Source organism: Leptidea sinapis, chromosome 1 (assembly GCF_905404315.1).
Source record: "Leptidea sinapis chromosome 1, ilLepSina1.1, whole genome shotgun sequence".
Taxonomy (NCBI): Eukaryota; Metazoa; Arthropoda; class Insecta; order Lepidoptera; family Pieridae; genus Leptidea; species Leptidea sinapis.
Window position 1 is genome coordinate 24,481,390 of NC_066265.1, and position 12,245 is coordinate 24,493,634.

A 12,245-nucleotide genomic window follows, 5' to 3' on the forward strand; every position below is an offset into this window, starting at 1 on the left:
GTGGCAGGTTTTTTCATCACAGCGGCACCTTTTTATGCTGGCCAACAGTTTAATATGAAATCATTGTGTATGTAGTGCCTAGTGAAATTTCCGGACTAAAAAGAGTTGTAGATGAAGCCACAACCTGAGAGTTGAACAAAGCAAACAGAATTTTGTAACGAGGCGGTACTCGAACGGTTAGCTCAGTAGTTTAGAGCACCGGCACGGAACGCCGGAGGTCGTGGGTTCGAGTCCCGCATCGTTCATAAAATTTTGTTTTTCAAATTTTATTTGTCTAAAAAGAGTTAACATGTTAAATCTCAAAGTGACGTGGGAAATTACAATGGCGCTCAGATTTTTAGGAATAATGGGAAGGGTTTATCATTTTCCACAATAAGAACCACTTGCTCGTTTCGTCACATTCTCATTAAAAATACAAAAAATTGTAAGTACTTAGTTTAATGCGTTTATTGTAGACGAAGCCTCTTGATCGTAAGCAAATACTTAATGTATTAAAATTACTCGACACCATTGTTACTCTACCGATACGATCGTCAATCATCAACAATAATCATATTACTTTAAACGGTAAAGAATCGCAAAGCTTTTAATTACTTAGTTGCTTAGTAACGGTGACATAGATCCTAATAATCATGTGCAGTACTACACGGCCACATTATCTCTGGGCCTCGCTGGAACGTGAAGACCCCTCCCGTTCCCCTATCACTCCCTCGCGCTCTTCCTGTTGTGTAAGTACGGTTTGCATTTTCATTACTGTTAGGTACATGTCGTGATATTTTCGTGATATCACTGCTTTGTATTTCAAGTTTTCATTATTACGTTTTGACTTTTATTGTTAATAGTTCTATAGTTTCTGTTGTTCTGCCAGAAAAATACATTCTTTTTCACTTAACCCAGATTCTTTAATTGATTTTTCATCATTATAATAATAATAGCCAGCACCACCACCATACAACACCTTAACATCAATCTGTAATACTGAAAAAATAAATCGTTATTTATTTATTAATTATGATGTCCTAGCGGTGCTTGTACACACTGTGACAATGTGACGTCATCAACGCCAGGTCCAAAGATAATGTAACCGGGTATTTATTACGTTTTCTTGAATGAAAACTGCACCAACTATTCCTGTATTTTTTTTTGTGTTATACTGATTGCCATTTTTCAAATTGTTAAATATTAAAGATGATATAGTTAGGAATTGATGAAAATGAAAAATAACTTAGATTCAATCTGGCGCACTCACTGCTCATAAAACATGAATATAAAATTATACGAGTAACATATGACTCTTAATGAAAAGTATATTATCTCGCATAAAAACATTTTATGACCGTTTTCAACGGTGGTTATTAAATTGAATCATAATTTACACACGCCGAGTTAAATCAGAATGTAAGGACGGGAGACGTAATAAATATGATTAGAGTCTGTATACGTTACAACATACATTTCTGTTATATCCAGTGACAATAACTTCATGAATGACGGAATGATTTTTCATTCGTATCGTTCGTATTCTCGACTCAACATTTCATTCGCTGCGGAAACAATGTAAGCCGGATCTGTTGAAGCTTTTTATGCTTCGTAATAACTAAGATTAGCAGCGTCGTGATTATTGACTTTTATACAATATTGTGCTTCTTCGGTTCAATAGAAATACATTTATAGCAACCCAATTAACTGGTATGATTTCTTTTTTAATGAGAAAAAGTGATTTGACGAAAAACGTTAACTTGATGGTTATACGACAATGTAATTGCGTTCGTCATTTAAGACAAAAGATGTTGAGTTTCGTTTGCCCAGATAGGACCATTCATATTTCATACTAACTTTGGCCCAAAATCAAGAGTGCCGGGGACTAAAAAAATATACTAAATAATTGGAAATATTGATCTGTTCATTTCATAGTAAGACACCAATTTCCTAAACTAGGCCCCCACAAGATGTAGCGATGCCCTAATCAAGATCGCCGGAACAGGTTGGATGAGGGTAGCTGAGGACCAATCGATGTGGAGATCTTTGGGGGAGGCCTTTGTCCAGTTGTGGACGTCTTCCGGCTGATGTGATGATTATGATAAACTCCACATACTTACAATACGAGCATCATTCGTTTCTATATATTCGTCATGTACAAGGTGCACATTTTTGCAATAAATTTTCAAATCTAGCCACGCTATCTCATTTTACTAAGAAACCTGATCTTCAGAGAGCATTTCCAACCATTTTATATATAACAGTCTATAATATTCTTAAAAACCACCTTTTACTTTAATAAAACTTTCATATCAACAATATAAATAGGTTGTGCTAGAGATTTTTATATTTATCAATCCATAATATTTAATATCAAATAATAATTTAAGTTCCTCGAACGTCAAGGGGATCGTTAGCAAAGTATTTACTTAAATGTGGCCCTTAGATGAACGACAATGCGATGGAAATTATACCTAAAATAATATTGACTCAAGCAATCTGTAAAATAGGCGACCCTCCTGAAACAACAATAGAAGCTTGTCGTCCTCTCCCATCTTGAACATTTTTACGGTACATTTTAATATCACTAATAGATTATACGTATCGATTCACAACAAAAGGTTTGAGTACGCAAACATATCTACTATCTTCCATATCTTTTAAGGGGAAACTTTTTGTTGAGTTTTCCTTGTTTGACTTATTTTTATACTTACTCTAAATACTTTTATTCTGTACCTTACATAGTTGTATCCTCATGTATACATTGATGATTAAATGTTATCTGAAAAGGAAAAATATTATATTTTAAACAATTTGCTATTAGTGACATCCTTCAATTCTGGGATTAATTACACAAATTAAATTTGTAACTAAAATTTACCAGCGAACCCTGCCTCACGGGTTCCTCCCGAGCCCTCTTATCAATTGAACAAGACATACCAAAATTTTCGATCCATGCGTCACTGGAACGGTTGGCTTAGTTGGTAAGAGTGCTCGGACGGAATCCGTGAGGCGCGGTTTCGATTCCCGCATCGTTAATAAACTTTGGTTACAAATGTAATTTATTATATTTTAATTAACACTAATTATCTATAATAATAATTGCTCAAGTAGGTATAATAAAATAGGCTATAATGAAAAGTGAGAAACTGAAAGCCTTCGGCATTCGCTATAATGATCTTTTGTGAATAACACTATAAAACTAATTTTTCTAAAGTCTGAACGAAGTTTGAAGAGGACACAGTATATAAATATTATGAAATCACATTCAATTTCATATTGGATTTGGTATACGTGTGCAAATATTGGAATATAAAGGAAACAGCAAACATTCCTTGAGAGATTCCACTGCGACGTTGCCAAAGGGATCGAGGTTTGTTCGTCTAATCTGAGTAAACTTTACTTTTAAGTATATCTTGTATGGGTAGCGTTTTGATACAAAACCATTATAAGCATTCATGCAGTTGGAATATAACATAAGAGCTTCTGAGAGATACTACAATTCTTCTTTGAAACTATGTCTTGAAAAATCTTTATGTTATCTTTATAAAGAACCATCTAATGTGTATTTTATAGTATTGAAGTGAAAGCTTCTTAAGACGCGCTGATCTTAATTTTGTTGGCATTGAATGAGACTAACCTTAGCTTTGCTATGTTCTTTTGACATGTTTTATACAACTTTTTTATGAATATAGAGAAAAAGGTATTTATCTTTCGTATGACCCATGCCATGACGAAGTTTTTACTCCTGTTGTGTGATGTTGATTAGGTAAAGTCAAAGTTCTCTATTTGCCAAAAACATTGACAAGTAAAGTTGTTACAAATTTAAGAGTAGGCACACGTTTCGTCTTGACATACATGCAAATATTACAGCGGGTTCGTTTTATAATATTATAACCTAACACAATCATTAATTATTGCTACATAAAATTTGAGCAACGTAAAGCCATACCTAAATAATATTAAAAATAGTATTGGTGCCAGTTACCACTTCGTTTGATAATATTCGTTTATTGAGTAAAACAATACTTTTTTATTAGTGTTAATAATTTAAATTAAAATCTATTTAACACAGTCTCCTCTCATATTTCTTTTGGTAATTTATTAAATATTTTTACACACATAGTATGACAGTTTTTTTGGTACAAAAAGTATTCAGATATTTTTTAAATATATTCTATATACATTTGATATGTACAGTTTTTTATGTTAGCTTTGTGATATTATGGATCTGGAGTGAGTAACTGTAGTCATATTAGTCGCATGCTTTTTGGACAAAGATCAATAAAACATTTAAAAGGTATAAAAGGCATTAATTTTCTAAAAATTGATTCTTTTAGAATTCTATTTGATGTCATTTCTAATATACTAGATACTACTACCGCTTCGGAAACAAATGGCACTCTGAGAGAGATGCGGCGCAAGAAACTCTCCCAGCATTCTTTTCTTGCGCTCTTTTTAATGAAATAATATACAATATTGTGCTGTCATTGCTATTGCTATAAAATAATCATAATCTAGTCCCAGGCTGTCCGATCACTTAAATATTCAGCTGTGGAGTAGTAGGATTTACGACAGAGCCATTTGTAAATTAAACATTTTAATTTTTTTATAGATAATGCCTGATAGTGGCAGGAACTTTGTTATAAAAGTGTATTTATTTACCCTTAAAGCTATTATGTATCTTATGAAGCCTACTAGAATTAGTAACAAGCAATCCCTTATTTCTAGTGTTATAATAATGAAAATCACTATTAAGAGCAAATTTACATCTTATATTAACTGTTATTAAGTTTTGTGTGTCTCATCTCGAATAATCAAATGATTTCTTCCATTTAAAAATACATAAATACTTATTATTTTTAATACAATAATAATCCTAACAAGTAACGTTAAAATTCTCATCTAAGTCGCTTCTTTGTTGTGAAAAATGTTATTTAATTTCGAGCAATTATTACACGCGCTCTACGAAATTACTCTAAGGAATAGAGCCCTATGTTGGTTTTATTCTGGAAAAAAAAGTCGTACCTTTTCACAATGAAAGCTTTATAACACAAAATGGGAATCCCGCTGTTATCCTAATCTTTTTATTCTATTAGGGTAATTTGATGAAGGAATATATTTGTACTTGAGTCATTGTTGACGGTGCCATAATTAAATGTAGCTTGTTCTTCTTAAAATAACTTCTCATTAATTTTTGATTTGGTATTTCTTTTATATTGTTTGGCTAAAAACTGTCATTAAATGATTTTGGTTTCTTCGTTAAATATTAGGACAGGCAAAGGGTTTAAGCCGTGCTCTCAACTACAATATTTTTTAACTCCAAATTCGTGCTATTCGACCCATTATTATTATTATTATCATCACCATTGCTGATCAAAACGTGATATTTTTGTAAATAGTTCTCGGTAAATAGACCGGTGTTTTCAATAACATAATACAAAAGAGAATAAAGAAACAGTATTACGTCAAATGGGTTGCACACGTCAAGCCTTCTAGATCAATCTCAATTTAAGACGAAATGACAGAGCGTGCCAGTTAAACGCACCCGCGTCTTATATAAATCACAAGGCGAAATAAGGCTAGCGTACAAACGATATTTTGTTTGTCATTCATTCAAATGTTTAGCGATGACGATGTGTTTGAATTTCCTACTTCGACTGTTATATTACCAGTAGGAGGCTCCTTTGCACAGGATGCCGGTTAGTTTATGGGTTCCACAACGGCGTCTATTTCTGCCGTGATGTAGTAATATAGCATTATTGTGTTTCGGTCTGAAGGGCGCCGTAGCTAGTGAAATTGCTGGGACAAATGAGACTTAACATCGTATGTCGCGAGGAGACGAGCGCAATTGTAGTGCCGCTCAGTATTTTTGGGTTCTTCAAGAATCCTGGGCGGCACTACATTGTTATGGTCAGGGTGTATCAATTACCATCAGCTGAACGGCCTGTACGTTTTTTTCTGTTATCTGCTTCTTGGCAATCTGTCTTTCAGCAACGGGTGCTCACTGAATATGTCTGTATTATGGTGTTGTGTATTTGAGGGGTTATTGATATCTTTTTCGACGAATCCTGCTGCTAGTTAATTAGAGATAAATCCCATTCCTAATTCTTGAATGCTGAAACCTTTCAGCCTAGAGAATTTAGGGCTGCCAGGACCCTGAAAATGACAAAAACCGTTTCTCTGTTTGTTGGGTCTACTCTAGTAGGCTCTACTAAATAGATCTGTTTCTTGCTTGATAGTTTCTCGCGTTCCAATTTTATTTCTAACATGCTAAGGTAACCTTCAGTTTGTTAAGCTTGTAAATTATCAAGTCAATACTCCTTTTAGGAGCACTGAACACTTTTTGTGTTTGAGACTAAGCCGTCGCGCCCGGCTTTGTAACTCTCGTTTGGATAAAATCTTAAATTTGAACCATACTTGTGTTTATTGCAGTAGGCGTTACTTTGCGGAAATCCATCATTATCCAAATTTTTTGAGTTTTCTTTAGTGTTTGGATATTTGGACATATTTGTGTTATATAACATTTGTTGTCATACCAGCTGGCAAAACTTATCTCTGTTACAAGAAAATTATAGTCAAAAATATGTCATGAAATCCAGTTGCATTTATTGAAGAATCTGTTCATACTCGTTACTCATTTCATGAATTTCGTTGAACGACATCGCGGATGTATTTAAATCTTAACAATGAAGTGCCGAAAGGACTTGAAAATACTCACCATTTGTGCTTAAGCACTACATTAATTTTATCATACTAGAAATTTTGTTTCACTAGACTTCCGACAAGTAATTCTATATGCCAAAATATTATTTTCCTTCGTAATTCGCTCTTCATTTATTTACTCGATGTAATCTAACTTAATTCAAACTAGCCATAATTCGTTTTCCTCCTAGTTTTTTATTTTTTTTATAACAGTAAGGGACGAGACGGACAGGACGTTCAGCTGATGGTAATTGATACGCCCTGCCCATTACAATGCAGTGCCGCTCAGGATTCTTGAAGAACCCATAAATTCTGAGCGGTACTACAACTCGTCTCTTTGAGACATAAGATGTCAAGTTTCATTTGACATGTAATTTCACTAGCTACGGCGCCCTCCGGACCGATTTACAGTTGTAGTACCCATAATCTAGCCGGCATTCTGTGCAAAGGAGCCTCCCACTGGTCGACGGTCAGTTGCGAATATGATAATCTACAAATATGCCCCTACATACACATGGTGGCATTTTCTTTCCATTTATTTTTATTTGTTTCTCTTCCTTCCAAATTGAGTGAATCAAATTGAGAATTTCAATCAATTTTAATTCTTTTTTACAAAAATGGAAAGTGCGAAAAAAATTGTGGAGTTTATGGACCTAATCCAGTATCAGTAAGAGTTAATTTAAGCATTCTTAATCTGAGAATTTTTGAAAATGTGGAGCATATTATTTTCATATCAATAGTTACGAAATAACTGAAGAACTGAGAATCGTCCAGAAAACAGTCTTGACCCATTTGAAATAAACTCGTTACACAAATAAACCCTAACTGAAACAATGTAATGAACCGTGTATTTTTTATTGAGACGTAATGCAACCGAACCGTTTCCGAAACGATTGATAACTGGTGATGGAAATTGGACCAGGTACGACAAGACGGTCCGAAATATATTGTAGTCAAACATCGTCTGGCTTCACAAACAGTGGCAAAATCCGTTAGTTATGTAACTAATATTGTGTTTACCTGCCAGCGTACATTGTTGAACTATTTCCACCGGTCTCACACTACACTAATCTGTATGCAGAGAATACGGCCCACCTAGCATCCGTCACTTGAAGACACTTAATAAAGCCCCACGTGTCACTCGTAACGCTCTTTGCTCCGCATGTAAGGAAACCAGAAATGTGTTTCCCTTCGTGTATTGAGATGGACCCATTTTAACGAATTATATTTATCTTTGTATTAGTAATTGAGAAAACTAAATAATAATTTATCGAAAAAGCTTTTTTTTTATGACAATAAGTGACGAGACTAGCAAAACATTCAGGTGATGGTAATTGATACGCCATGCCCATTACAATGCAGTGCCACTCAGGATTCTTGAAAAACCAAAAAATTCTCATCGGCTCTACAATTGCGCTCGTCACCTTGACACATAAGATGTTAAGTCTCATTTGCCCAGTAATTTCACTAGCGACGCCGCCCTTGAGACCGTAACACAGTAATGCTTACACATTACAGCTTCACAGCAGAACTAAGTGCAGTTGTGGTACCCATTATCTAGCCGGCATCCTGTACATAGGAGCCTCCCACTGGTATAAGCTCTAGATAATACCGTGACTTGTGCAGTCATGACGCGAATCAGATGCGAGAATCGAATTTTCCCACTGAGAGGTTCCTAAGACCATCGTATCTTCGCATCATTTTCTTCAAAGTTTTCAAAATATTAGTATGAAGTTCATTCATGTGACTATATCTTCACTTATTCTTTTGTACCTAAACGTAGAATGACTGTTTAACAAAGTTTCGTACACGTTTTAAATAATAGAACCTACAAAGTAGGTTAACATTTTGGTATGAGGTTTATTACTTAATAGTGATTTTCATTATTATAACAGTAGAAATAAGGGATTGCTTGTATCTAATCCTAGTAGGCTTCATAAGATACATTATAGCTTTAAGGGTAAATGTTTACACTATCAGGTTCAGGCATTATCTATAAACAAATTTAAATGTTTTATTAAAAAATTTTCGTAAATCCTACTACTCCACAGCTGAATATCTAAGTGATCGGACAGCCTGGGACTAAATTATAATTATTTTATAGCAATAACAATGACAGTACAATATTGTATATTTTATTTTAAAGAGCGCAAAAAAATAATGCTGGGAGTGTTTCTTGCTCCGCTTCTTCTCTCTCAGTGCGCCATTTGTTTCCGAAGCGGTAGTAGTATCTAGTAAATTAGAAATGACATCAAAAAAAAAGAACATACCGACAAATTTAGAGCCTCCTCCTTTGTTGAAGTCGGTTAAGAACTGGAATCAATTTTGAGAAAATAAATGCCTTTTATTAAGATATGTAGCAAAATGGTTTTAAAGCAAATCTAGATTGGAGTAACACAGATGTATAGAGACAATAGCGACACGAATGTTGTGTAGACCACATTTACTAATGTGTATTTACGGGTGTGTCACAGTTTTGCTAAGGGGTTGAACTATAAATTTTACTTCCGATATTTGAGTCGTGGCTATACATCAATATGAAAGCCTTAAATCAAGGACTGCTAAGTTAAATTTTTGTGATATCTATCGTATATATTGTTTATTAAATTTTACTTTTAATATTATTAAGAATGAAATGAAAAACTACAATAGTTTAATGCTATCAGGTCGAACTAATAATTGGGTTTTTTAATATATGTATATTGATTTTTTGATATATTATGTTATATATTATTTGCCCGATGGATGGAAGGAAGGCTTGAATGTTTACACATGACACTTTGACCACATTTACAATGTTACAAATAGTAATTATTATTAATTTAATTTTATTATTATTTTTCTGCGACTATTATTATTAAGAATTGTTTTATTTAACTAGTCCATTATGTTATTTTTTTAACACGACGATTGACAACGACTTTGATTCGTGTATGATTGGTGTATTGTATCAATATATCTGTATATTTAAATTTTTCTTTTAAGTTTTGACATTGTTTAAATTTTATTTTATTTGTAAACAATATTATATTCTATGTTAATAAGTGTAATTGGCTATAGGCTGTTCTTGTTAACAATAAATAAATAAATATTCAATACAAAGTGACCCTTTTCCAATTACACCAACAATCGATCATTTGACTCTATAATATACTATTTTGCAACATTATAATATGTTTACCCTTTGAGCTTAGAACTGAAAGAATAATTTATTTTTATCATACTTGCAAATAATCATCGTTGCAATTTAATTAAATTTTTAAATGGCTTAAAAGTTTAACGATCATCATCATTATTGAAGCTCAGAGGTCAATGGCTATGCTTGGAGCTTCCATGCGAGAGTGATGCTGAAATGAGGAGATCTGTAGGAGAACCAAAGTCACCAAGCCCAAATTATTGCCTTCTCAGGTCTGAGGCATTCATTTTGGAATGGGTGGTAGTTTTTTGACTTTCAATAAGTGATGTCACATCCTATTTTGAATAAAAATATTTGTATTTGAATTTGAATGGGCAGGTCGTATCAATTGCCATCAGCTGAATGTCCTGCCCTTCTCGTTCCTTATTGTCATAAAAAAGTGGCTGCTGTAGAAGTATGCACTTAATTAGAGTTTAATTTATAACTTTTTTTCTCATTGTTACAGAGGGGCTCTGACGAGCTTCTTGCGCAGAGTGGTGTCACCGTGATGGCGCCCGCAGCGCCCCACCACGCTGACAATAACAACCAGGATTCTGCTGCTAAAAAAGTGAGTACCATTATTTTTTCATAAAATGTTATAAATGGGTCAAATTGCTCCGTTATTACCTAATGTTGGCTCTAATAATAAATGAAATTTATCACTGTGGTAGGTCTGTTATTCTCTTTATAAGTTTAATTTTATAGTGCTATTCATATTTCAATCCCTACTTTAATAAAGCTTATTAAATAAAATCTGACGCTCTCGTGTAACGCTAAAATCTGACGCTTAGGACGGACGTCCGTATAAAAGCAAAATCGTGTTGCGATATTTTTTAGGTAAATCTATAAAACTAAGGAATAGAGAAAACATAAAACAATATAAAGTTATGAGTGAGGTGAAGCAAAGCCCTAACGTCAAATCATCAACTTTTGATCCGTATGAATCCGACAACCGAAACTTCGCTGTTCGAATTTCGTAGAAGGCCTCAGGCTTACCAATAACGTAACAATAAAGCGAACGATTAAGTCGAAACTGCCGCACCGAGATGTCGAACTCTGTATTGGTATTAGGAAGTAGACATCAAACTGTTTGTATTCAATAAATTATATAACTTACCTTGGAATATTCGATGAAGAAAATTTATTATAACTTAGAATCGAGAAAGTTTGACAAACTATAAATATTCGTTTATAATAGCACGAGGAAATAGTATCTTCGCATAAAGTATATATATATACTTGTAATAAAATCTCTTTGGTTGTACTGTATGGTTTCGATGACATTAAAAAGATAACAATTTAAAAAAGGAAAGAATTTAGTATCGATGGTCTTCTGCCATCAACTGATGTGATTAACGCAAGAAGTTGAATGAAAGCGCCGGAGTTGCTCAATAGAAAGGAGGTGTTAATGCATAAATAGTCATGACCTTTCACCTTCAGATATCCACCTGTTACCGTCTCTTCAGAATTATTTAGGCATTGTAAGGTAAACATCAAGAGTAACCTTCCAAAAAAAAAAGAGAAATAGGATCATGTCACTTTGAATTTGTAAAATTAATTAATAAAATTAATAAGTAAACTCTGAAAATAAAATAGTCTTGTATTTTCATATGAAATGCAAAGAAACTTTTTCCACAACCTATTATTTGAGTATTAAAATCAAATATTAAAAGGGTGCAAGAGGTAAAGACGATCTAGTTACAGCTATTAAAAAGGAACTTTGTCATGTAGTGAGTAAGATCAAAGAAAATAGACTTGTAAAGAGAATGTGGGTTGAAGTGTTAGGAAAGGTAATATTAAGTAACGTTCAGTTCAAGACTATAGAGAATTAGAGAGTTTCCGTAATGGGGTTAGTGAAAGTGCGAAGAAGCCAGGTAAGTTTAAACAACTTGTTATTTCTAAGTATCAGATTAGCTGAAAGGTAGTTTCTTTAGGTGGCGCCACTACCCGGGAGTCGAACATCATATGTAGTATCCATCCCTACTCCATGGTTGAACAAACATACCAAGAATTACCGAGCGGAACGTGTTTAAATCCCGTATCTTCCATACATTTTGATTCAAATTATATAAATCATCAAAGGTAAGTTTGTCACTAATGTGGCAAATTGAGATCTTATCTCTGCCTTATCCGCAGCAAGTCGTGCGTGATTGTTTATGCTTATAAAGAAACACGACTACTAATGTATTAAATGTAGCCTTTGTTAGTAAGTCTTTGGTTGGGCGATGTATATGCTTCTACAATATGATCCCAGAAAATGTACAAAACAAATGTGTTACGAAATTTAAAAGAATTGTTAAAAACGTTTGTGTGGGAAAGGTTACTATAGCATAAACGAATTTCTTAATGACACCACGCACTGGGATATAGCGAACACCCTCAGGCT

General features: G+C 33.8%; 1 protein-coding gene across 6 annotated transcripts in view; it reads left to right on the forward strand.

Annotated features, from left to right (window-relative positions):
* The window catches only part of LOC126969419 (polypyrimidine tract-binding protein 2), a 583,624-nt gene that overhangs the window by 488,274 nt on the left and 83,105 nt on the right, over positions 1-12,245 (forward strand). For all 6 annotated transcript variants that reach the window (XM_050814836.1, XM_050814861.1, XM_050814829.1 and 3 more), the window contains one exon: positions 10,326-10,427. In XM_050814836.1, the coding sequence (XP_050670793.1) occupies positions 10,326-10,427 (102 nt within the window). The remainder of the gene's footprint in view (positions 1-10,325; positions 10,428-12,245) is intronic.